The sequence below is a fragment of the Anopheles cruzii genome, chromosome 3, assembly GCF_943734635.1.
Source record: "Anopheles cruzii chromosome 3, idAnoCruzAS_RS32_06, whole genome shotgun sequence".
Lineage (NCBI taxonomy): Eukaryota > Metazoa > Arthropoda > Insecta > Diptera > Culicidae > Anopheles > Anopheles cruzii.
Window position 1 is genome coordinate 78,345,902 of NC_069145.1, and position 26,399 is coordinate 78,372,300.

Here is a 26,399-nt window from a genome sequence, read left to right on the forward strand (position 1 = left end):
CACCACCCGCCGGAAGTGCCCGGGGGGGGGGCGCGTGACGTGTTTGGGTGCGAAATTTATGGGCCCATCATCCGGGGCCGGATACTACGGGGACGGATTAGGGGAGCGTTTTATTTGGGTTTTTGCTTCACCGGGCCAAAGATCAATCAATCGATTCCATCGTGCCGATAGAAGTAATAGAAAATAGTGGTCCCCGTTCGATGTCACAGAGCTTAGCGCATCGCTCCCAACATTAAGGCTAAGCATTCGATTCGACCGAATTTCCTGACTGAAACATGCCCAACGTCACCGGATGGCAACTCAGCATTTGCCAAAGCCCAGAGGCACGTCCTTTATGCTTCTTCTGCTGCTGCTTCCCGGCCTTCTCTTCGACGAACGATGAGCAAAGGACCAAGGCTACGATGCTTTCCCCGCTTTGTTTTCCCGCCTTTCACAGATAGACCACGTGGCCTTGAGATGGTCCCGGACGAACTCCGGTGCTGCTGTTGCTGATAGTTACTGGCCACACATTTCGGCGCACATGCGAGACGAGACGAGGTTCAAAAGTTTCCAGCCAGTTCCCAGGTCGGACCGGGATTCTTCAAATTGGCGCATCCCAGTGGAATTCCAGCTCCCAGCTCGGTCGCGGCACGTAATTTATGGAATTGGAAACAAGCCCCGGTGTTGGCCCGGCGTGCGCTACGGAGAAGGATTACGAGATTAGATGCTTACTGCCGCTGCCACCGCAGTCGTTGGTTGCTTCTTGGTTTTGATTGGTTTTCTCGGGAACGACGTTCGCCCATCACGCGGGAGTGATTAGAGGAACGATTCCCCGGTGCAAAGCGAAGCATTAGTGTGTTCCACCCCATGGTGTGTCGTTGCAGTCGTGAGCATTGAAAAACTTCCGCAAACAGGGCCCGGCCCGGGTGTCTTGGAATGTGTAATGGCACGAATAAAAGCCAACGAATTCAGTAATTAAGTCAGGCGTGCCGGGTCAGGTTAGGGCACCGGTGGGAAATCTTCCCCGGCCCGTGATGATGAAGGATAATAAAACTATGTCGCCGTTGGCGGAGTCGATTTGAATACGTTTCACTCAATCCGATGGTCGTAGCGGGCAAATGTGATGGAGAAACACACGGGCCTTATGGCTTGCCTGCTGATTAATGGATGCTAAGCTTAACGTATTTATGCCGACGCTATTTAGTAGCGGCGCTCGCGCTCGTCCGCGTCGGGAGGTCCTGTTGCGCAAAGATCGAGCACGGGACTGGAGCAAACTCTTACCTTACCGGACCGGACCGTAATGGACGGAGCCGGAAACCGAGAGCATACAACCGCCGCCCCCCAAACAAATGGCCGTACATTACGCTAAACGCCTCGCACATGCTGGCCATACACATTCGGGCGCGGCCGTTCCGAGGCGTCGTGGCGAATGAGGAAAATCCATTCGAGCAAATGGGAATTGATTGAAAAAGTAATTGCAGTAAGGCGTTGGCCGACCAGTACCGATCCGGGGGGCTCGACAAATTGCTCCACCCTTGCCAGCATTATTACACTAATACGGTGTGTCCGCCTTAATGCCAAAAAAGGGTCGGCCACCCTGTCGGCTTGGAAGGAAGAAGTGCGTTTGTTTGGGCGTCCAACGTCGCCCAACAATTACCCGGCACCAATCGAGTAAACGTTAAACGCACGCCCGGCAATCAATAACCAAGTCGATTGTTTTTTTTTGCTTCCTACGCCAACAATTCAGATAATGGAATCAATAAATATTTACCCGGTGGCTGTTATCGTGATAACATTATTGATCTCTTAAACAACCAAAATGGGCGTTTAATCTACTGGAACGACGTCGGGGTCGGTCGGTAAAGTTGCGCACCCAAATGCGGCATATTAAATTAACAGCGGACGAGCGGTATCATAATTAGAAAGGCGCCCGGTCCGGTTGATGTTCATCGGCAGATGGCTTTTCTCAAAACGTGCTTGCTCGCCGGATATGCCGCCGCTTCCGACAGCGTGGCGCAAGTACGAAGCGTCACCGATCAATCTTGCTTCGCTCGCTCGACCCAAATCATCTACTCAGCAAAAAAATGGCCAACCTAAAACGAAACACTCGGCTCGTCTCTCCGATGACAGTAACATCCAGTCAGTCGCCGTACTACGGGCCTTGCAAGCGACTTAAACGGAGGGCCGCGTACGCGCACCGGGGCGCACAAGGGACCGGGAAGAGCGATAACGATCGCGGGCGGTCAAGGCTTGGCGCGGGCGGAGAGCGGGTCTTACGACGCTACTAAGCTGTCGCGGGTGTGACGTAAATTGCGACGTCAATCTCAGCGACACCGAGACGGATCGCACCGGCGGCGGCGGCGGCGTCGTCTTGTGCGCTGTGTATCGCGGCCGCGACGGAAGAGTTCTCGCGCGTCGTCTGGCCCCGACTCGGGTGGGTAGCTCGCGATTTGTTCGCCATTTAGCGGGAAGCAGGAACCACCGTCGCCCCCACGATAAGCGACCGATACTTACCGAAAAGCGAATCTCCTTCTCGAGCACGTTATCGTTAATGACTTGAATGAGGCCTTCCTCGCTGGAATGCAGTATTGGCACGAGAAATACGTACGCCGATCTCGTGAGGGCCCGTAGCTGTGCACAGAGAAGGAGAGAGAGAGAGAGGACGGCGAAGACATTAGTGTCATTAGATTGACTGCACCAAGTTGGCGGATATTTAAAGGGCACAGTGTGTTTTAATTCAGCGAAATCAAACGGCTCTCCGTGTAAGGCGTAAGCGATGTGGCCATTCGGCAATAGATTAGCCATTTGGGTAGTGGACATTATATCAGCACCGGAGCTCGGAGCTCGAGGGTCCCCCACTTGCGAGCGGTTCGATTACGCGCCCCATTACCACCCGGTTCGGTAGATCGCTTTCGTGTCCTTGGGATGTTGTGTAATTTTACAGCACGAATCCAGGAGAAAAACGGAGGACCCAAGCGAATTCCGCTGGGTGCCATCAACCGGCAGCTTCGCCGGCGCTCGACTGTCATTAATTTGTGCTCCAGGTTAATGGTTTCGTTAGGAATTTATTAAAACGAACTTTGGTGTGATGGTCTGGCATTTTGGGCCAATCGTTTTCATGTGCCACGGCTTAAGAGAGTCACCACGCCGGACAGACCGCCCGCAAATGGCTTTTAAACTCATCCTATTCGCAAGGACACGGCTCGCGGTCCGGTGTTTATACAACTTGCTGTGGTTTGCGTGCAATAACAAACCACGAAACGTTCCGTCGCGCGTGGAGGACGCGCCAATCGAATCGAATTACGGTTACATCAGGGTTTCGTGCCGGTAACCGAATAGCCAGCCGAAGGCTGGAAAATCATATCGAGCCCAGACAATCGACTCTCTCGCCGGTCCGTGGCGGAGAATCTGATCTGAAGTTAATGAAGTTTGCGTGGCGGTAGAGTAATTCAATCGGCGACCGACAATCGAGCTCATTCATTCGCTGTCTACCGGTTTGTCCGCTGCAAGTGACCAGTGTCCTAGGGCCCTGTCCTACGGGCCCCCAGAAGAGGGCAATTGGATGGTGAACGGGAACGGGAACTTACATGAAGATTGATTTTCATTTGCAACTCCAGCGAGTTGGTGGTGGCGGACAGGGATTGGAATAGATTCAAGATAATTAGCGGATCGCATGGCTCGTACCCGGCCGCCACCAGCTGACCACCCTCGTCGGGTTCGCCCTCGAATCCGGCGCCATCCATCTCTCCCTCGATGGAGCCGCCCCCGACGATCGCGTCTTGCCGGGTCACGCCCGGCGATGTTGGCGTCGCACAATTTATCTCCGGCGTGCCGTCGCCGCCACCACCGCCACCACCGTCGGACGCCCCCCGGTGTGCATCGGGGCCACTATCGGAACACTCATCTGCGTTGTAGGACATTTTTGTTTGCCTATTTACTGATGTAGATGCGCTTCCCGCTGCTGTTTGGTTATTCGCGCCGGGTTTAGGCGAGGCTTAAACGAAGCCCCGTTCACTTGTTTGTCTTCTGCTCTACTTGATAGAGGGGGCTCCACAATCTACTTAGCCGACACCGCGCACTTAGCGCCGACCGCGACGGGAAGCTGTGGACCGGACCCGCTTTCGGCTCAATTTTTAGCACTTCCGCCGTGTCCGTTCATTGCTTGAGGGTGGGTCAACGCAAAACCAATTATCTCACATCGTGCAGCGCACATGATAACGGCCCGATAAGCACGGAACGCATGATCGCGTAGACGGAAGCGGATTCTTTGGTACGGATTGTATTCACGGCACGGCTGAAATAAGATTCTGGCCACACAGAGCTAAGGTAGGTTAAAACGGAAACAAAGATATTTTAACATCAACACCTCTTAGAGATCGACGATCGACAACAGTGCACCGATCGCTTATCGCGTGTTGCTTGGATGTTACTTTTTGAAATTTTTAAAATGCCGCACACAATGGATCGTTAAGCAGTTTAAAAGCACGCAGCGGCGAGACCAGGAATTCGATGGATCCCGAATTCGCCGGGCCGGACACACACATACACAGACAGGCACACTTTCCAAATGACACTTTTGCTCACCGCGGGATACACATTCCGGCCGCCGCCGCCAAAAGTGACCGCCGGACCGCACGAAGGGCACTCGACAAACAAATAAACAACCGCCACCGGACCGGTGGCTGGACGACGCAAAAAAACGCAAGAAACACGAAAGAACGGTAATTGATCGATGTTTTCGATCACTTTATGTAACCACCGTACAGCAGCAAGCGTACCTTGGCGTCCAGGACGCGTGTGTTGTGTTACATTTTTTCGCTTGGCTCAGCAAAGTATGGTGAGTAGCCTTTCTGGTCGGCGGTGCCTTCGCGGATTTCGTGATATTAACTTAGTTGTTTAGTAAACACAGCCGTTTACGTGAATTTCTCTACTATACTTTTGAACTGCTCGTCGCCGGAACACACACACACAGTCCAAGATGTCTCGCTACCCGCACGACGCCAAGGTTTACGTCGGTGAGTTAGGTAACAACGCCAGCAAGCAGGATATCGAGGAGGCGTTCGGATACTACGGGCCGCTGCGGAACGTATGGGTCGCCCGCAATCCGCCCGGGTTCGCGTTCGTTGAGTTCGAGGATGCGCGCGATGCCGAGGACGCGGTGCGCGGACTGGATGGGCGGACGATTTCCGGACGCCGAGCGCGGGTCGAGCTGTCGACGGGTCGCGGAGGACGCGGCGGTGGTGGTGGCGGCCGTGGCGGACCGCCCCGCGGTGGAGGTAAAGGAGGCGGCGGTGGTGGCGGCCGGTTCCAATCGGATGACCGGTGCTACGAGTGTGGCGGACGGGGCCATTTCGCCCGCGACTGCTCGCGCCGCCGTGGCCGCAAAAGGTAAGACTTGTAGCATCCATCCATCTATCATTCTCCATCATTCGTACGCTACACGATCAGGTACATCCGGCGGGGTTTCAGCGGCAGTTGCTGCGTTCCTCCGGCCTGCCGTCCTGCGAGCCTGTCCCCATCCATTGCGCGACGGCGTTTTCGAACCGATTATCGATTTTTGGCTCAAACGAATCCGACACCCTTCTATATTACCGCTTCACCTTTCAACAGTAGTGTCGATAGCGCCGCCGGTACGTACGACGGTGCTACAACGCAGACACCGAAGGCCGTTCAGCATCGACGAGCATTGGTATCGGCGGTGGCGGTGGTTGCTAGAGCCCGAGGCTAAGTAGGCATCGGATCGAGTGTGCTGCGACCCGACGGTGGCTGCTGCCTTTGAAACGTTCGATTTTTCTTGTCGACCGCTGGCTGCTGCTGTGAATCCATCTTGTTATGGGTCTCACGGTGCACGGGCATCACGGTTTGAGCGGAAACGGGAGGAAAGAGAAGAGAGCAAGAAGTTGACCTGATCCGACGCCGGTTTTGCTGCCGACACCGGTACCCGCAGGTACCGAAGAAGCGCGCGTCCCCCCTACAGAGCGAGTGTCCTCAGCGAGACGCGGCAACGTTCGTGCCTTCCTCCGTCATTTGTGTCTTCGTAAACGTGGCGATGGCCACGGGTCTCCTTCACACAGACAAACACACAGAAAATACATTCACGCACGCACGCACGGCCAAACGTTAGTCTTCAGCGCCGTTGTTGTTGTTGTTCATCGTGCAACGAGCGCCACTGACGGCGTGTGCTTCTGTGGTGCGCCTAGAGAAAGCCCTCGACGTGCCCTCGTCCCCTTCTTCTGCGCACGTCGCCGTCGCCAACGTCGTCGCGCGCCCGTCATCGTGGTGGTGGTCGGGCTCTCGAAGCGCGCGCATCACGGTGCGCTTCGGGGCGAGAATTCGCTTCTTCACCTACCACCACACCACCTTCAGTAGGCAACTTCTAGCGCTTCTAGAGCATCCTTAGTTCTGCAAGAGAATCACGGCCGACTTGATCTGTGAGTGTTTTGGTTAGTACAAACTATTTAGCATTTTCACCATCTTATTCGTTTCCATTGTTGCGGCAGCGGCCCAGTTGCCGGCCCGGAGAAAGCAAAAGGATCACGAACTTTTCGTGCAAATGTACCTGTTTTTCGTTTGACACACACTTTAACCAAAGACCCACTGCGCTTTACTGCTGCGTTCGCGTGTTTTCTATTCGTTCGGAAGCCCGATAGAGGGTACGCGCGACGCGTTTGGGATCACTGATCGTGAGCATTGTTAACGGAACAACACTTCCTTTTCAGCTGACTGTATGGTGGCCTTTGTTGCAGGCCCGAACCGCTCGGCGGTTGAGAGGCTACCGGATGATGATGAAGGTCATGATGATGTATGGCGGCTTGGCCTGGCGAGAAAGTCTCGGGCCTGTGGTTGTGTGACGTGGAGTGCGATTTTTTCTTCTACCAATTCTTTGTCACATTCCGTGGCGTGGTCCGTCCCAAAGAGATGAACGTTTTTGATGAATGATTAACTTGACTGTGAATAATACGCTCCTTCGAGTGCCATCGTTTACCTAGATTTTGTTTACTTTGTTTTGGTTTCGTTCGACACCGCGATCCTTTGCTAATTCTATTTTGTTTCGTTCCATGGTGCACTTTACCTTTACTTCATCACAACCCACGTTTCGTCGTCGTCGTCATCCTCGCCGTCACCACTTGGCTCCCAGATCTCGCAGCCGTAGCCCGCGCTCTCGCTCGCGTGAGCTAAAGACGCGCTCGCGCAGCTACAGCCGTTCCCGCAGCCGTTCCCGCGAACGTGGGTCGCGCACCAAGACGACACCAAAGCGTGCGGGCGCCCAGAACCATCGCTCGCTCAGCCGTGGCGCTAGCAAATCGCCACGCCGCGCGGTGACCAGAAGCCCATCGAGAAGCCGCTCGCGCACGCCGAAGCGCTCGGTATCGCGCTCCCAGTCGCGCTCCATGTCGCGATCGCGGTCTCGTCACCGCAACGGTGACCACGATTAAAAGTGCAGCCTCAGCCAGCCGGCCACACTCACTGCTGTGTGCCGTTCCCCGAAGAAGATGATCCTCAACCTCAGCTACCTTGGCCGGGTGGCCAGAGAGAATGTACCCGGGAATGCACGAAGAGTGGCCGGATGGGGCACGGTCTGGTAGAATGTAATCCCCTTTTGTCAACAAAACACCTACCCTTATTCAACTCGTAGCCACCCAGAGTTCGGATGGCGGAATTTCAAACCCCCCCTACCGAACGGATGGACCAAAAGATTTTGCGACCGCTTGATCGCGTCACATACAACAAAAGCATGCATCAACAGTAACAGGGAGCGTGTGCAAGACCACCGAGCAAGCCAGAACGAGAGCAGTGGCCAGAGAGGAGAGCAGGGTTTATAATTTATAGACAAAAACACAGTAACGTATCGGCTAAGATTATGCAGATTAAGCTCTCGTAAGAGATTCACAAGTTCAAACTCCCAGCGGGCGCCCCCCCCCTTTGGGGCCAGCAACTAACCGTGTTCTCTCTAGCGCGTGTTTGTTGCGATGCAACCGTCATCCATTGCTCACCGACGACAGAGGGCCAACACCCCTCCGTTTAGATTCAGAAAACCTTTTTTGCCACGCAGATCTGCACGATTTTTCAAGTTCTCTGACGCTGCCGAACGATGTCCTTCGATGAACCGCAGGTCTGTAGTGGACACGAACGCATCGGTTTGTAAACGGCAAGCCGGAAAAGAAATCGTAGAAGAAGCCACCCGCCAATCATCGATCTGTGTGAACATTTTAATGCCGTGTCGACGAGGCCCAAGCCAGCTTTCCTTTCCATCACTTCATACAACAGGCTGAACGATTATTTGTTTATGATTTGTAATTACAATATGTACGGTTTGATTTACGTGACGACGAATAGGTAAGCGTTTAGCATTGAGTGTATATGAATAAATCTAATCCGATAAACGAAAGTCTCGATATGGCCGGTCTGTTTGGGTTTGCTTACATGATCAGTAATAGCACTTTGCAAGTCACACCCGAAACAACTGAGACCAGTACTCTACTGTATTGTTTGGTGAAATAGTCTGGTATTGGCACAAAAAATAAATATAACCTTTATTCCTTCTCTAGTTTGTTTTCAATCCTATTGTACTTGTTATCGACCGACCACTTGCGTTCTTAGCGCACACGTTAACACTCTCCAGGACATTCCGGAACAACTTTCATCACGTTGAATGGCTACCGTAGGGTCGACAGGTCCGGCAAGGGTTGATCCTCCCCATTATGTGTACTCCGGCTCCGTGTCCTCGTCTTCGATTTGAAAGATTTTAGTCACCGCTTCCGTGTTCAGCTGCTTCGGTCCCTCGCAGCTGGTATCCGTGCTCGAGCAGGTCTGCAAACGTAGGGTACTGCAGGATCAACCGCTCGGTCTTACCACCCCGCACCGCTTACCTGACAGTTGCACGACTTCGGTTCCATGTATTCGTACTGCCGCGCCTCAGGGTCCGCGTCCGGGTGACAGTGCCTCAGCATGGCCACCGCTTTCGTGCGTCCCCCGTGCACGCAAACGGGATGGTGTGACCGTTTGTACGGGAAGCGCCAGTCGGAGATTTCGTTCGAATCACACCGACCCCAGCAGGACAATACCGAAACATGATCCCAACACTCGCGGCCCTTACTATCCGTTTGCGATACGCGGTACGTGAACAGGCGCTTGTGGCAACCGAGATACACTTGATTCGAACGATCGGTCATCTCCCTACGGGTTTCGGCGGTCGATCCTCCGAGCGACAGGATCACGCAGAAGACCGATACCAGCAGCCGACCATTCGCCGTACTACTCATCGTTCCCGGCTTGGCTCTGGCGTAAAAAGTATACCAGAAACCAAAACGGACCACACTGGAGATCGTTGTCCCCGACACTTGTTACAGACTTGTTTGGTTGGCGAACGAAACGAAAACCCTACGCGGCATCACTCCGATCGTCGCTCTGTCGGGTGGATGATGCATCAGCGGACGAAATCCTGCCGTTTTATACACCCGAATCCTAGTGGCCGAGTTTGGCCTGGGCTGTCTCGGACATGCGCAACGGTCCGGACGCATGAAATCCGGACTCGTTGCGAGAAGTGACCACTCGTGTGGGCGAATGCCCGCTGGCCATTCGAATCGGTTGCCTCCTTCGTTCGAGCATTCGAAGCCGGACCGAAGATGGGGATTACAGAAACACACCCGCAGTCAGCGGTGGCCGCACTTGAGCCAGCTGATTTCTAATCGGCAGGCTCCTGTCCGGCGTCAAGTGGAAGAAAAATGCAAATGACCTAATCGGATTTGCAGTCATGTGAAAGAGGAGTATTTGAGAATTATTGAAATGTTTTGTCCGTCCGGAATGGATGCAGTTTTTTTTGCTGTGGGCCTCTTGCCGGACCATTACACGAGAGCAACAAATGGGGCCGTTGGAAAGACGCCATTGATTTGAGAAACCCCACGCGCACACACCCCAGTCCTCAGCTTTATACCCTGAAGGATTCCTCTACAAATTCTCTGGCTAAGCTAAGGGTTCGTTTACGAAAACACAAAACCCAGACTTTGTCGTCACTCGCTGATATCGTTTAATTTGTGCTGCCTTGGTGCCTCCCGGGGATTCGCCTAGTATCCGTCGCCATTTCGTTGTTCCCAATTGGTTCAGCATTCGGCTGGCCGAAATGAAATCAGCGTTACGGTCGATAAATAATAAATCGGTCTCGTTGAAAAGTCTTCGGAAATGAATTACATTTTTCAGCCAAAGAAGTCTCTATTGTATTAACCTTTGAAATTGGCCTGTATTCTTCATTTCAAACGTATATACATCGGATCGGATCGGATAACGGATACTTGTTTATTGCATATTTTTCGTAACGAATTGTTTAGTATCTAAGCAGATGCCCTCCTCTACTGAGGGCCACTTAAGAGGGCCCCTACGCCGTTAGGTTTATAGTGACGACGCCGGATGTCGCTGAAGAACCAAGGAACCTTCATTTTCCGATTTACGTCCCACGCAACGAGGATCGTGCGCATGTCCTGTGAGTTTGGGAGTACAATCGAGCCGCGTATAAAACGTTGCGCTAGGACCTCAACAAGAGTCAGTACCAAGAAAGTTCAGTTCACAACGAGCGTCCTTCTCTCAACCAACCGTTGAGGCGTTGTGGTGATGATGATAAATAGAAGGTTTTAAAGACAATTCCCAAACGTGGTTGAAATTCGAAGCGGAACGAAGTCACAGGGGCTAAGTAACGTTCACCGCACCGTTCGCACAGCCGATTCGAGTCGGAGCAGAGTGAAAAGATGTCATGGACTCGACTGATGATAGTGGCGGTGTGTTGTTCCGCTATGGTGGTAAAGGGTCGGGAGACCTGGCAGAAACCGGGTTGCCATAAAGTTGGTGAGTAGCCTCCGGCCCAGGGCGGGCCGGATTCGGTTTATCGTTTCGACGGGCCCCAATGCGTACGTTTGTTTCGTCCCGAATGCAGGCCACACGCGAAAGATAAGCATACCGGACTGTATTGAGTTTTCGATCACCACCAACGCGTGCCGAGGCTTCTGTGAGTCGTTTGCCGTACCCTCGGCTCCGTTCGCGATCGTTGGACACAAACCGCCGCAGCCGGTCACCAGTGTTGGCCAGTGCTGCAACATCATGGAAACGGAGGACGTCCGGGTGACGCTGAGGTGCGTGAACGGGCTTCGAAACCTAACCTTCAAGTCGGCCACGAACTGCTCCTGTTACCACTGTAAAAAGGATTAGCCGCCGGTGGCCCGTTCCCGAGAGCTGAACGTGCCCGGCATGTGAACAAACGAACTGTTTAGCTGTGTATTTACCTCTGAGCCACTTGTTTGAGCCACTGTGGAAAGGTTCTGCGTTTAACCAATGTATTTACAAGTGTACAAATAATTAAACCGATTTAAAGCAGAGTAAGCAAACCCATTTATCGCGTGTAATATTTGTATTTTTATTGTGTTCCATTTAATAGTTGCCGATCAGTATGTTTCGCTCGGAATCCAAATGTTCACCAATCACACTCCCTTCAAAACGGTCACACGCACGCGGTCGTTTTGAAAATACCCTAACCTAGAACCCTACAACAGTCGGTGCTGAACACTACGACAGTGCAGCGCCTCGCATAAGAAACGTTTCCGAAGGGAGCGGTATTCGTTGACGCTTGAATTTTGAATGGGTTAATTCATGTGTCAACGGACTTTGAAAGGACTTTTTGAAGATTTGCACTGAACGGGCCAGAAAAACGTTAGAAGTGATGATAAAGTTTATGAAAACATAATGCATGATGTCGTACATCGATACTGAGCAGCAACGAGCTTCGTCGTCCATAGTGCGTCCGTTTACTTGGAGTAATATTTGTAGATCATAAATTTTTGGAATAATATTTCAAACATAACAGACAGACCCGGCCAAAAGTGGAGGGAAGCTTCCTGAGGGCCATTTGTTAATTACTGACCTGCGCCCCAAACCCGGGAGGCATCCTTGGCATCGTGGTGACTGTTGGCAGTGTCGCCGGTGAATCCACCTGCGGCTCATAAAGCTGTCCATCGATCACAGTGCGGCTCCGTACGCCACAAATCCTTCTCACCATTTTCGGTGGCTTCGGTGCTCCGTGTTCGGTTTTACGGTTTCGGGTCATTCAACCGTCCCGACCGTGGCTGGCTTATTTGCGTTATCGCATGACTGCAGCTGTCCGGTTCCGGGTGTTCAGCTCCCGGTACCGGTTAGCAGCGAGTGCACGGAAAAACCAATTTATGGGCCATTCCGTCCCATATAGCTTCTACATATGGTCACCGAGGGAGAGCGGAAATGCATCTCTCGGCCCTCGGCGTGGCACGGGACACCACGGCTGTGCCGGGGTGGGGCGGGTTCGGAAAGCCAAAGTTCATGACAAACATGTTGATGGTATGTGCCACTGAGGGACCCAAAGTTGATTTATGAGCATGTCGTTTGTCAGGGCCATGCGGCCGTCACCAGCAGTGATGGCCGCCGCGACGAAGTGTCCTGGTCCGGTGTTTGAGATAAATTTCACCACAACGCACCCGCCTTCCGGTCCGGAGAGGTGCGGTCCGGTGTGGAACGGCACCGACGCGTTTCAGCGGGGCTGTGTTTATGCTGTCCGAACAATCGCAATCCGGGACAATCGGGAGCGTTGCCGGCGAAAGGATTTCCGGTTCTGTGTGCGGTGTTTACGGAACGGTCGGAGGAACTACAATGGGCTGATGAGAACGAATTGACACTTATTTACTGGTGTGCGGTTTAGATGACACAAACCTCAGCACCAAGCGCCCGAGGATTTCCTTCCCGGCCAGCGACGCCAGATCCGTTCCGAGAACGGAAGGGCAGCGATCGACAAACAATAGAACTGCGGGCCGCGGCACGGCAGGCCAAATGGGCCAACCCATTAATTTGCAACAAATTCCATTTGTCGAGAAAAGGTGTTGTTGCATGATAATTTATGATTACGCGCGGGAATGCCGCTATGCTTACTGCTGAACCAAAGGCACCGAAGGCTTTTTCGGACCTACTTCTAACCCTCCGCTGGCTCCGGTTCGTGGGCGGGAAATTCCGGGCGCTCCGGGCTTTTAGAGCGCGCTCCTGTTTACGAGACATTCTTTGTTGCCGGCCGGCACCCTCGAAACCGTTACCGACTGTCGGCGGCGAGGGCCAGTATATGGTACATGATTTATGGGGTGAAGACATTTGTTTCGCCAGCGCCGGCCACAGATTACTACTTTCCCGGCTCCCCCGGGTGGTCTCGTTGTACAAGTGTTCCCACGCAGTACAAGCGGTTCGATACGGTTCGGGTTCCAACAGATTGCGAGCCCATCGATAAGCGATCCATGTCCGTGAGTAAGGCCAGCAACAGGTTCGGGGTCAGCATTTATTTGATTGTTTTTGCTACTTTCACAACACGTGATTTATTGTTTCGCATTCTAATCGAATCGAATCGACACACACATACTCCCACAGAAAATTATTTATTGAACTTCCCGTGCAAAACACAACCCACAGTTCGCTTTGTTGCGCTCGCGTATGCAAAATTGCGAGCCCCCAATCCTGCCATTCTATCCCGTGACAAAAACGCGCACTTCAAACGGGGCCACCACCGGCTGGTGGCCACAGAGAATGTGCCCCACCAACAGATTAATTAATTAGCCAAAAGTCAAACCCTCCGCCGGGGAGACCGCCAATCCGCGGGGGTTGCCAGCACGCTGGCGGAACATAAAAACGAGGAAGTGAAATATGTGTCTCCATTGCGGCCTAATTTCGGCGGCCTTTCAGGGTGCCTTGTTTTTGCCAGTGAGATATTTATGTAGGGCGTTCGTTCCGGTTTTTTTCCTCCTCCTCGGTCTCACACCTTGCGTTGTCGGCGGTTCATCGAGGGACGATGCTTAGAACCGCTGGCGGGAGGCCGGTCGGCAGTCGTTTAATTAAGGTACGGTTCGTGCTAAACGCTATCACCAAGGAAACCGGGGCCAGGATGGTAATAGATCCGCCCCAAAATGTTGGTTAACGGGAACTTGGATTTTGGCACATTTTAAATCCCATTTAAATAATGGAAACACCAATTAGCATTTCATTAGCAGCGAGGAGGTGTAAGTCGGAATTACGAAAATAATTACACCATCATAGTCGATGATAGCGAATCATATTGGCAAAACAACATAAGGATGCCCAATGCTATAAGAATCCCAAACATATGTTGGCCTAAGAAAACAATGTACACAAGTCTAGCCTTTAAAGGACCTAGAGAAATAAACCGAAGGAATAGTAAAGACTTGTTTAGTTCGGAGCTGGAGTCACTCCTTCGAACGGTGGTTTCTTGCATTGGACTTCGATGGAGTTCTTGTAGCGGAAAGACCTCCCACAGAATAGAGGATCGGTTCCAGTGCGATTCGAAGCAGAAAGTCAGGAAGTAAGGGCAAGAAAATCACACCCGATTATGGTTCGGCGGTCCCGATGATATGTGTGCCTCGAAAAACCCACCAACCAGATCGTGGCAGTGCGGCGTCCCTTTGCGCTGACTTACTTCCGCCCTCGACGGCGTGTGGTATAAGTAACTGTCCGGTGTGGCGTGTCCTTTCCCTCACCCGGTGTCCCAGGATCCAGAACGTGACCTGGAAGCCGGACAGTGTTTCCGTGTTTTCGTAAGGACTGCAAAAGGGCAAAATTTATGGGCCACCTCCCGGCCGGACATGGTTGCGGACCGTTGGTCATCTATCTGCATTCGGGCGCTGGGCAACCCGTGGCCATAACGCGCATTCCGTCGTCAGCGGTGGCGAAAATAAAGTGCTCCTGTCACACCCCGGCATCTTCGGAACGTTCCCGGAATCGAGGGACGTTGTTTACCGTTATCAATTTTCGCCATTTTCTCAACGTTTGCTGCACCGGAAGCGAAGCGCTAGGACGACGACAAACGAATGTAAAACCCCCCCCGGGGGGGGGAACGATAATCCGGCCACCGGCCGGATCCGGTAATGGCAAACGCTCCGACACGACGGTAATTGACTCATCGGTTCAGGGGATTTTCCACCTCGGGGTTTCGCCTTGCAGCGCCAAGGCACGAATGAGAAACGACACCGAAAGGGCGCCCTGAGGGGGGGACGTTGCGGTCACACTCCGGTAATGCAGTATTTATTCAAATCACCACCGTCTTCCAGCGTCTTCACACGGTTCAGGATGCAGACAAAATGCATGGCCACCAACCGAAGGCTGTCACCGGTTGGTTGCGACAAAGTTTCCCTCTTCCGGGCGCCGATTATCGCAATAATAATAATCATCATCATCCTCTCGGCGACCGGTGGAGTGGCCATTTTCAGGTCAGCCGGCTGGCGCGTGGCGGCGAGAACCATCGGCGTGCGTGGCGACCACCGGCGAAAAGGTGACTCGAATGAGAAATGGTCCGGAGATGAGCTAAGCAGAAAGCGGAGAAAAAGGAACCCGTCGCCGGCCACACAAGGTTACAGCGAAAAACGAAAACAGGGCGAAAGAAAAGCCCCGGGATCACCGGAAAACTCTAGGTGATGGCTTAATTTTCTGCTCCCGTCCGGCGGCGCTAAATGGCTTCGTTGTCGTCCCCCGTCTCGAGCGGCCACTTTGCGGAACCGGACACCGGGTTTCTGTAGATGGAGTGGGCATTTTTGCAAAATTGCCTTCCCGAAGTGGCTGCTGGTCTCTGGTGGCGCCCCCGATTGTTCTGTTCTTTCTGGCTTCTTATGGTTTAATGTTGAAGAAGTAGAGTTTGAAACAGTTCATCAACAACAATGTTGCATGATTCGTAACAGTAACAAAAAATAAAATTGGGTTTACTTGAAGGTAAACTCATTTTGGTGTGTAAAATGCTGCCATTTGGCTAAAGAACTTGACAATCCAAATGGAGGTTGGTTTTGCCAACTTAAAATGCAAAGATTTGGTGTTTTTTTTTCTTGTTAAATCGGCCGCTAAGTCGATGTCACTCCAGAAAGTATTCTCGGAAAGTCCCTACTGCTCCGAAAGAATCATAGGTTGACATCATACACGGCACGAAGCTGGCTAGAACGCTACGGTCAATGGAGTCTGTCACAAACCCGCGATAGTTGCCTTTTCTTTTTTGAAATTTGTTGGAATGTCCTAGGCAAACTTCGCTTTAAACAAGGTTTAGCTACTGGCCAAGCAGCCAACACCGTAACCAAGACTTGTTGAGACAAAGTTTATATGATTTAAAACCTATGAACTTCTGTTACCTATTTGCCTGTTTGGAACACTCCAAGATGCGAACATTGAACGGTCTGAGGTTATTAGAACGCATGCGATTTAGCGTGATTAGCGATTTAGTTGATAGTTATTTTCGTGATAACGTGAAGACAATTACCCGCCACCCGCCACGAAAACGCCTCAAAAACGGACGAAAGCTCAGAATCTACAAAACTGAGTTTTAACTACAAAGTCGTGAAAACTGCAGTTTCATTAGCTCTCACTTCCCAGTGGAACTTCTTGCAACAAACGGCCAGGAGCTTAGCCCGAGTGGCACCGCCCAAACCTGGCTGGCACCGGCTGCAGCCGGCTCCTTTGCGCCCATTCCCCGGTATCTGCCGAAGCCGCCAACCAACTGGATTTTTGAATGGCATCAAAAGTTACACTTTTTGCGGGCCAGTAAATGGGCCGGCTAAGCTTCAGAGCACGAGCGAGCAAGCAGCAGCAGCAGCTAGGGGGGAGGTCGGGCTTCTGGTGGTGGTCACATCGGTGAACACGCTTCGGCGCCTCGTTCCGTGTTCCGACTCGGCCACTAATGCGCCCGTCCTGTAAAAACCGGGGACCATTCTCGCAGTTGTGTAAAACTTTCCACAGCTTGGAGCAATAAAAATGGAACCCAGGCAAACCAATCCAGGTCCCGAACCCTACGCGTCGTCGTCGTCGTGGTCGGGAAAAGTGCGGAAAACTTTCGAAGATACTGTCAGCGGTCAGGGCGTTTTTGTGGTCAGCGTTTAAGTGAATGAAAATGAGCATTAACATTTTATTTTTCCATAAATTTAATTACCCTCGGATTGCGGCCTGGGACCGTGTGATAGCACAGCCCGTGTGAGAGCGTCGCCATTAGAAGGTCGCGACGGCTTTTGGCAGCCCCCGGGGGGGTAGTCGTGAGATTTGTGCCAAAGGAGTGCCACGGCGAAAGAAATACCCGGAATCGCTGCGAGTGGGGAAAAAAAGGACACCAGTATTTCTGCCTGGTTTTGAGCGAGGAATGATCTCGTTTCGTTCGCTTTTTTCCTTCGGATCGCCGACCCCGTGGGCGGATGTCCTCGCGGAGCAAAAGTTTTGCTTGAAATTTAATTAAAAACTTTGTTTACTCTGAATCTGTCGTCGCCGTCGCGCGTTTCTCGGGTGTGTTGTCGCGCTCGTGCCGAAAGATTTGGGGGTACTTGCAAATAATTATGTGATCCTTGGGCGCGCGCGGGAGTTTCTCGGGAGCCTTTTTTCGTCCTTCCGGGCGCGCTCCCATTTCCAGAGACCGACGTTTCTTTTTCCGTATCTGACCCACACGACGGTTCCGGGGGCAGCGGATGACAATGTTTTTGTTTCCTATTCCATATCCTTTTAATAGACTTGGGAGCAGAAGGCATACGGTTTTCTTAAGGTGAGCTCCACTTCAGACCCCGGGCCCGTTGGCCATAGGAAGCGGATTTGTTTGTTCATTTGGAAAAGCAGAACAAACGGAAAAAAGAAGAAAAAAACTAGAAAGGCAAATAAAGCTCACAAATGAGTTGGCGTACGTTGGGTATGGCGATAAGTTCTCGCGCATGAAGTCACAATGACTCTACTTCTAAGTCTTATTTTCGATTTAATTACTTTAATTTTAGTTTTAACCCAAAAAGACCTACAATTCCAATTTAATGTCCCATTTAATAGTCAGATTAAGGATGCCTTATCAACAAAGTTATCTTGTTTAACTATTTTTTATTTTATTGTCGTTTCGGTTGTAACAAGTCAAGTCCTTAAGGACATTTTTATGAAAATACTACGCCAATAACTGTAGCTTTCTAAAGGAGTCCGATTTTTCCGGAAGACCCAATAGATTTTTGCTATGGCTTAATGTCGACTGATGCGCGCGCCAAAAAAACCGAACCGCCCGAGATTTCGTCCGTATAATTGTATGCGGAAAGTTTCGCAATTTGCCAGAATCAAGGATTCGCCGTTTGTATTCATGCCCTCCGACTGGAAGTTTTTCGTCAGGACATAAACAGCACGTAGCAGCGTAGCTCACGGGGACATTATCGTGCATTAATTGGGAAAAACGGCTATTCTCGCCATATGGGCAACTTCAGCCGTAATGGTCCACACGACAACAATAGGTGAATGAATTTAAAGTTTCAATTTACGAATCCTCAAACTTAATGGAGTTTTCCCAGCATAAACCGAACGAAAACCAAACAGTACGATCGAAAGCAGCAGCATTGAGAAACAACAGTATTGATGTTGTTTCGCTTTCGATGTAGAAAGTCTTATTAATTGAAGCGTTTCATCTTGTTGCTCGCGGACGCGGAGGATGGCGCGCGAACCGCACTTCATTAATGTTTGCAAACGTGATGGAAAAGATGATTGATTGGATTATCCTGACCGTGGTTCGCACCGTCGATCCGCGGCGCACCTGGCACCTGGCCAGTCGACGCGCTGCGCGTTTGCGTAAATGTCGTAATTTATGTGACGAAAATTGACGTCCCTTGCCGCTTCGGTTGGATTAAACTAATTTGCGTTAATCAGTGCAAAGGACTTCGGCCGACTTCTCGCGCGCCGCTGTTCTCGGGGCAGACGTTCGGAGGCGTAGTGGTGCGAACGTGCCATTTTTTTACGCCACCAACCGGCCCCAACCGCAAAAGGATCCGTGCATGTCACGGTGACCCACGGAGACCAGAGACCATTAATCTCACGCCAGCTCTTGCCATACCGGTGGGCCGTCCTTCGAGCAAGTCAGCAAGGCTAAAGGGGGCTCCGTTTTAGATGGATAATTAATTTCCGGTTTTCCGCGTTGTTTGGGGGGTTTCCTTGACGCCACTGTCTTGGGCGAACGCCGCTGTGAAGGTGAGCAAAATTACGTCCGGACTGGGCCATGGTAGGTAATAATCTTCTTCGCCGTTCTTATGATGGTTAGCCCCATAAAGGACCCACAAGCGTAAATCTTACATTCATCTTGTTGTGGGAGAAGATGCCGTCTTTTAAGCTGGAACAATTTGACTCCATAAAAATGCTGTCATTATCATTTTGGTCTGAAATTAAATAATTATTCTATGTGTTAAAGAGCCCTGGTGTAGTTATTTGCTATTTATTTAGATAAAATTCACATCATTTGCTGTCGGAATTATAGAGTAAAAATTCATAAATATGTTGGGAAACGCACAAATATGTTATGATGTTTAATATTAAAGTCGCAGATATTAATACATTTTTCCTGCTAAAACTTGGTTCTTTAATATGGAAAACATGCTCCAACAGACATGCAAACTTTTGTGAAATGAGAAAGAATTTTTAAAAGCTTTATATACTATAAGAACCTGCAGCGGCAAGTTTGTTTGGAGTAGAAAATCGTTTCAAAAATTGAAAAGTTTCAATTGCGAAACAATTCAATTCAATTCAATTCCCGTTGCTTTCAATGGTTACAAAAACTGAACAAAACATTACCGATGCATGCAATAAATTGTGGTCTTTGCTTGGACCTGGTCCTGTCTGTTTACAGCTTACGACTATTAAAAAAATCTCATCATTTTACTACACAATTATGGTTGAAACTGCATCCGGAAGTAACTGTCATGCCGTGGAACCGCCTGGCAAGTTTCATTAATTTTTAATTTATCGTAAAGCAGTACCGAAAGCTATTATGCCGTCTTCCTGCTTCTTCATTAACGATGCACTATCGCTATTCCGAGCACATCGTTTGAATTCGTGCAAACCTCGCGGCTCCGGCGGCGGATACAACTTTACGGTTCATTACGTTTTACATGCCCGCTCGTCCTGCGGCTCCCACACAACTTCCCGTGGGCCAACAATCCCGTGACTGTACAAGCCGGTAACTAACAACAGGCTCCGTGGGTGCGCGCCATTTTTGCGCTGCGCGTCCCGTGGCTCCTGCGGAACGGAGGGCACTACCGGGGGGGGGGGGCGCTTTCCGGTGGCTGCCAGTTGCAGAGTACTTACCGACCCCGAGGACGGACGTTGATGTGGTCGGGAGAAATAAGCAGATTATAATCAGATAATAAATATTTATGAGCATGAGCGCAAGGATCTCGCAGGCAGCGAGGGACAGAGAGCGCACTCGACATCCTTCTTAGTGCCGTCGACCTAGCGCAAGGCGCCCCGCTGTTCGGGCGCTTTTTTTTGGGTGGAATTTGCAAAGGACCCACACCCGCCTTGCACCGGAACCGCATTGCATCCGCCGCGGCCGCGGTGGTTGACGATTTTTGCCTCCATTTTCCGTTCCGTTTTTGAGGTCCCAGCCTTCCGTTCATTACACTGCTTCATCAGGGCGAACAAAAAAGTGTGGCATTCATCATCACCAACTGTGGCGCGAATCGGAGTGTGTGCCACGGGCAAGATTTGTAGTCGTGCTTCCGTGACACGCCCGGCACGCCCGGCACCCCGTCGTCTCCACCGTCGCCGTCGTCGCCGTCATCGTCGTTGACAAATGTTTACCCATTGTATTGCAATAAATCGCATTTATCTTGCGACGCCGGGCCCACCCACCGGCGCTGGCGGGCGCAATTAAGACAATAAATGTGCAATTAGCACGACTCTCATAATTGCAGGGCAAGCCGGGACGCGGGCGACGCAGACGACGACGAGTGTGTGTAATTGATTTGCGAAAGTCAAGAAGGCGAAAGGCACGATTTACGATTTTTTAAAAAGTTTGCGAGCGAACCGGAAATGGCGTGTGTTGTTTTAGAAACGGTCCCATTTGCATCCGAATCGGATTAGCATAATGCATGCGCCTACAATCGGCTTATGGTTTATGCTTTGCTGCATTGGAAAAAAATGCGCCTTAAGTGCGTGACATGCCATTTGCATACCAATACCGCAAAGTACCTCGTCCGGCTCGTTCGAACTCCGATTAATCGATTGCCGAACGCTCGGTCCTGGTGGTTAATTATTCGCACCGCAGGCGAACTGCGGAACCTCATTTTTGGAATAAAATATTCACTCGAACATGTCAATCGCTGCGAGTGCGGCGTGTTCTGTGGCAAGATTGATTTTTATTTTAATTATCCTCCATCGAGAGCCGCCCCTTTGGCCACATAAAGCCCTCGCAAATTAATAGCGTAATTTGTGTGTAATAATTTCGTTCCGTTTTTTTTTTGCCGTCGTGCCTTGTTTGCGGTCGGGACAACAACTTCCGGCGAGTAATTGAGGTTTTCGATTCGAGTGGCGATTCGTCGGTCGGGCGTGGAGGGTCCCATTTTTCGGACTGCTTAATTGGCTGAACTTAAATATTGAACACAAAATAGCCGGGCCGACCGGGCCAGTTAATGATGCGAACTCGTGATGCCGCACCGCTCACGGTTAAAATGTGCGCGAAGATGGAATGCGAAAAAGTTGTGGTGGAAAAAGGCGGCCCGATAGTGAATCACACAAACAAACAAACTGAGGGGCCGCCTCGGAATAAATCTCATTAACGGTGGCCGCCGGCTTTCGGGCACTTCATTATGGATGGGAATGAACGAACAGTTGAGTGGAGTTTTGGAACGATTTTCAATTGTGAACCAATCCGGTGCGCAACATTGACGTCGTTTCGGGCATCTGCCAGTGCGGTTGCGATCGAAAGCTGTCGGGTCGGGCTGAAGGACTTTACAACCCCCGGAAAAAGGGGGCAACTTTTGTGAGGCCAACTTAGCATACGCTCCATCTTGAGTGGTGCCGATTACCTCGGTCAATCGATAGGAAAATCCCCGCTTAGCTCTTGCTCTTGCCGGACCGGAATACCTGCGCCACCTGAGACGCCACCTCTGTTCCTCGGACTGCTGTTAGCTCGGCCGGAATCCTGCAGTAAATGAAATATCGACCGACGTAAATCGATTCCTGCTGGCGATAAATTGTTACCGTTTTATCTTGATCATCCGGGGATGGCCCAGCTGGGCGGGCGGTTGAAAAGTGTATGTGACCAACGGAGAGTTCACTTCGCCCAGCAGGCAGCAGTGGGCCTTTTGGACTCCCTAATCTGCTGTTATTCAGCGATGTAACACACCGAAGGGCCGAGCAAGCTCGCACCTCAAAATGGTGATAACCATCGGCGGAGGAACTTATCGCGCAACCCGGCCTGACCGGAGCAGCCCCATAAACGGGCTGTAAATCAATAGTATATACCGACAAGTTGTGGTTTGCCACAGGTCCTCTAAGCTAAACAAAAGGTGGCTGAAGCAATTTGGAAGGCCAATCTGTGTGTGTGTGTTCGCCCAGCAGCCGTACCAATTGAGCGGTTTCTAATCGCATCAAAACGTGTCCCAATACACCTCCTGGAACAGGATTATGGGTTGAGTAATGCGTTGAGTAGCAGTGCGACAGTGGAACATTAATTTTGCCCAGCGTGCGCAGCGTGCACTTTCACATTCATAAAGAAAGCTGGAGAGAGCTTTTCCTTGCGCGTTGCGGAGTGGAACGAAAGTCTCTTTCCCACAGGCGGCCAGCTTCTTTGAAGATTGATGCTTTGAAGATTTTAAAAATATTACATTACAGGTGGGAGCAGCGAGAACAGCGGACAAGACGAAACGACCGAGGAATTTGTGCCACGAAATTAGATCCTTTTTAGTTGCCCAGCCCATTCGTTTATGATAATGGGAAAATCACAAAATGTTAGACCAGATTAGACGTTGCGATGCGATTACATTTTCGTCGGTCTCAAACTTAATGGTCCACGAAACATATAACCCGTTTGAAGGATCCGGAGCGAAGAGGCACTTGTTATGCAGCATTTATGGGCAAGCATAAACGATGGTCGACGAAGGTCTCTGCACACACCGGGCTTTGGGTCGTGTCCTTGCTGCTTCTATGGCTTGAGAGAAATGATGAAAATGTGATGCAAACTGTCGAACACACACACAGGTGCGTAAGCATCCTTTTGAAAGAACTGAAAACCGAGCATCAAAGGGATACGTCGCGCGGCAGTAAGAGATTAGTTTCGTCTCGAATGTCTCAAAAACAAATACAACAGCCCCGAGACACGAAATAGCGATGTTCGAGTGTGTGTGAGAGAGAGAAGGAGAGCAGTCGACTGTCGCACTTCTGACGGCCTCGCATTCATAGGTTGCTGTGAGGAAATGTAACAATAATATCTTCACCAGACGGCACGCTTCAACAGAGCGTCGGAACGAAGAACCAGGCGCCTCCATTGTTCAAATTATTTCTTCAGGCGATGCTCGGAGAGTGACCCGAGATTTCGCGACGCATAACAGATGTGCAGCCATCAATACAGCAAAGCGCTTCATTAGAATGAAACCGTGCAAATTTGATGAGTATTTGAACCTTCTCATTTAATACATCATCCTTGTGTTTTATTGATGTAAGCGGTGTTTAAATCCGCCTTTGTTCGTTTATGTATGCACTGACTAAACGAATCTCTTGCGACAGACGTTAGCTCAAACTGTACCTTTCACATTAACTTGAATTTAAAATAAAAAAATTAAGCAACTGTTCATTAACGGACACCTAAGACAGCGCTGCTGGTTACAACAAATGTCACTCTTATCACCAGATTTTAGTTAATAAATCCTGATTTGAAGTTCACTAACAGACGGGAGCGTTAAAGAAGTCTTAAAGCGCAATTCGAGTCAATTTCGGTAAATATTTGCTTGCACGAAACCAGATTTCACGGTGAATGGTTCAAATGGGATCATTTATATTTCCCATTGTTTATGGTGGCCCCCGGTTCGTACACAGTCAGCGTACACAGTAATTTATGGTGCCGAAGTGCAGCAAACTTGGCCCTTTCTTTCGGGCCCGAGCCACTACAATGGCCGGACAGCGACTGCAACCGAAACACGGACGAAACGACCGACGAGCGAGCGAACACTCGAAGTCACCACCAATGGGGCCCGGCTCCGCGCCAGGGACGGGCTTTTATGGGGTCTTACATCAAAAGTCAAACAATTCCACCGCCCCTCCCCGGCCACAGCTCCCTCCCTAGGATTGTGCGGCACGCTTCGGTGATCCACTTCCGGTTTTCCGTGGCGGATGAGCTACGCGGACTTTCGGCGCTTCCGTGGCGCGGTGCAGTTTCCCGAGTGCATCCCATTTTTCTCCCGGACCGGTTCCCGTCATTTGTATTGTGCTGCTGCTGCTGCAGGGACCACCGTCGGCCGGAAGTCGGCAAGGAAGAACAAATAAAAGAAGCCAGAAAGAAAAACACACACACACCGACCGGCACAAACAAGTATCGTCCGCAGGGAGCGCAAGCAAATTTCGGACGACACCCGGGAAGTGGGGCGTCACTCGCGAAACGGAAGTTAACCGTTGGGCTGGCTGGGGCTGAACCGGTATCACCGGAAGGCGACTAGACAAACTCTTCCCAGCGAAGGTTTCAGGGGGGAAAAGTTGGTGTTGGCCAAACTTTCATTCACAAGGGCAAGGAAGAGTAGAGCTTTGGCGAATGTCGCAGCGAATTTGGCGGACGCGGTAATAAATATTTATTTGGCATTAAAATTAAAATCAACGAATCGGCGTAGAATTTTGCATTAATTTTGGCACGTTCAGGTACCGGATTGGGTTAGCAGGCGGTGTCTCTGCTTACTCCTCGCTTGCTAGATCGCTGGATTCGCATCGCTTGCGGTGAAAAGCCGAGCATCATCAGCAGCAGCATCATCAACGGCGATGCCATGGGCGAAAGGCGGCACCATCTGAGAGCCTTCAAAGCAACCGAGGCCTTGATGGGCACCGCCGTCGAGGCACAGAACCTCTTCAGGCACCGCACTCCGCGGGGTGCAATTCTAATGAATGGAAAACATGAATATCACCGCCATCAGCGCAGTGAAAAGTGGAACACGTCACCGTCGTCGTCGTCGTTCTCGCCGTCGTCTGACAGCCTACCGACCGACCGGTTTTGTAGGTCATTAAGGAGTTACAGAAATAGATACACTCGGCGGGTTGGGGCTCCGGCCACAGCTTGCGGCTGGCTCCGTGTGTGTTGGGAGCAGAAGGCAAATGCTAGGCAGCGCCGTCGGCTCAATCCACACTGGTTGACGTGATACTATGTTTTGCGTTGCATTATTAAATGCTCTCAAATATTCATAATATACCCGTTGGACGGCCAGCTTACGGGACCTCAAGTGGAACGTGATTTCGATATACCCAGCCGCAGCGCATCCGGTCTTTGATGTGTAGATTTTATTTCATCGCTTGCATCGTAAATGGACGGAGAATTGCACCGAGCACGGAACACTAGAACATCGGCGACGAGAAGACGTTCACCACACGCTCCACAGTTGATCGCTCCGCTCGCAACCGCTGCGGCACATTAGACGCGGAAATGCACCGTAAAAGGAGTGATTTTCCGGAGTGCTTACGGACGGCCTGACGTGACTGACGGGACGTAGCTGCGGAGATGGCATCGCCTGCAACGTTGTCAGCGTGTGCGCACTTTTCCCCGCAGCAACATTAGCCGGTGCATTTCGGCGGATCGCCCAACTCTCCCCACAACACACACACACCGCGACACCGGGACATCGGGAAGGGTCCGGAAATAAAAAGCTGCCATTTAGATCGGGGCGGACCCCGGGAGAGAAATAAAAGACCGGTGATAATGCGAAAGTGTCAGACACGCTCGGGGAAAGGGAAGGAGCGCCGGGCCAACGCAGCCCACTGATGGATGGAAGTGCATTAGAATGTAAGAGGGATTTACTGTCGAGGGATACTTTTCCTAGAGCTCCGGTGGTCCGGTTTACGGCGGTGCTTTCAACTTGATGACCTGCCCCGAGCCGCTTTCCACGACCTTTAGGGCGGCTTATTGACGGTGCTGGTGGTGGTGGGACGGTGCCAGGGTTGAAAGTGTGATCCTACACACGGTCGTACCGGGTGCCCCCCGGGTGGAACAATATTCTGAAGCAGAAAAGGGGTACGCATTTCGATAACACAATACCCAGAACAGATCGTATCGCGCAGAAGGATTCGTGGTGGTGGTGGTGGGCTGAGCAGTTCTCCGAAGGTAGGACTTGATGGTAACAAAAGGCTTGTGAATGCATATGTATGAGGCCGCTGCGCTGTCCATCGTTCGCAGAAGGGTCGTATTTAGTTGGGCAAATTCTTGAATCTGAAACAGTGCATCGGAACATAAGCATGTGAGCGTGAGTGACAGTGAAAATGTAAAAGTGGCTATTACTACTAACTAGGACACTTCGGGCTCACTTCGGAATTAACGTATCTACTCTTTAGGACGTACGCTGAACAACGAGAGAATGAACGAATATCGTGTGTTGGGTACGGGATTGCGTTGGGTCGAAATGATTGGGGAACTGAAT

General features: G+C 51.2%; 4 protein-coding genes across 5 annotated transcripts in view; 2 read left to right on the plus strand and 2 right to left on the minus strand.

The window, feature by feature from the left end:
- Positions 1–3,899, minus strand: part of LOC128271056 (cGMP-dependent 3',5'-cyclic phosphodiesterase-like) — a 33,709-nt gene extending 29,810 nt beyond the window's left edge. Inside the window, exons 1-2 of the mRNA XM_053008489.1 lie at positions 3,567–3,899; positions 2,494–2,610 (exon numbers count right to left, since the gene is read on the minus strand). Of these exons, the coding sequence (XP_052864449.1) occupies positions 2,494–2,610; positions 3,567–3,899 (450 nt within the window). The remainder of the gene's footprint in view (positions 1–2,493; positions 2,611–3,566) is intronic.
- Positions 3,900–4,752: 853 nt separating this feature from the next.
- On the plus strand, positions 4,753–8,516 carry LOC128275501 (serine/arginine-rich splicing factor 7). 2 transcript variants are annotated; one of them, XM_053014023.1, is made up of 3 exons: positions 4,753–4,816; positions 4,952–5,367; positions 7,118–8,516. In XM_053014023.1, the coding sequence occupies exons 1-3, from the start codon at positions 4,814–4,816 to the stop codon at positions 7,413–7,415; spliced, it is 717 nt and encodes a 238-aa protein (XP_052869983.1). In that variant the 5' UTR covers positions 4,753–4,813; the 3' UTR covers positions 7,416–8,516. The 2 variants fall into 2 exon arrangements, with proteins under 2 accessions (XP_052869983.1, XP_052869984.1); XM_053014024.1 differs by having other exon boundaries at positions 7,127–8,516.
- A 147-nt stretch (positions 8,517–8,663) lies between these two features.
- On the minus strand, positions 8,664–9,242 carry LOC128271058 (thyrostimulin beta-5 subunit). The gene is made up of 2 exons (XM_053008490.1): positions 8,850–9,242; positions 8,664–8,790 (listed from the first exon to the last, which is right to left on the minus strand). Exons 1-2 carry the CDS (start codon positions 9,240–9,242, stop codon positions 8,680–8,682), a joined length of 504 nt encoding a protein of 167 aa, XP_052864450.1. The 3' UTR covers positions 8,664–8,679.
- Positions 9,243–10,632: 1,390 nt separating this feature from the next.
- LOC128272613 (thyrostimulin alpha-2 subunit) lies at positions 10,633–11,257 on the plus strand. The gene is made up of 2 exons (XM_053010448.1): positions 10,633–10,815; positions 10,904–11,257. The coding sequence occupies exons 1-2, from the start codon at positions 10,719–10,721 to the stop codon at positions 11,173–11,175; spliced, it is 369 nt and encodes a 122-aa protein (XP_052866408.1). The 5' UTR covers positions 10,633–10,718; the 3' UTR covers positions 11,176–11,257.
- The last annotated feature ends 15,142 nt before the right edge of the window (positions 11,258–26,399 follow it).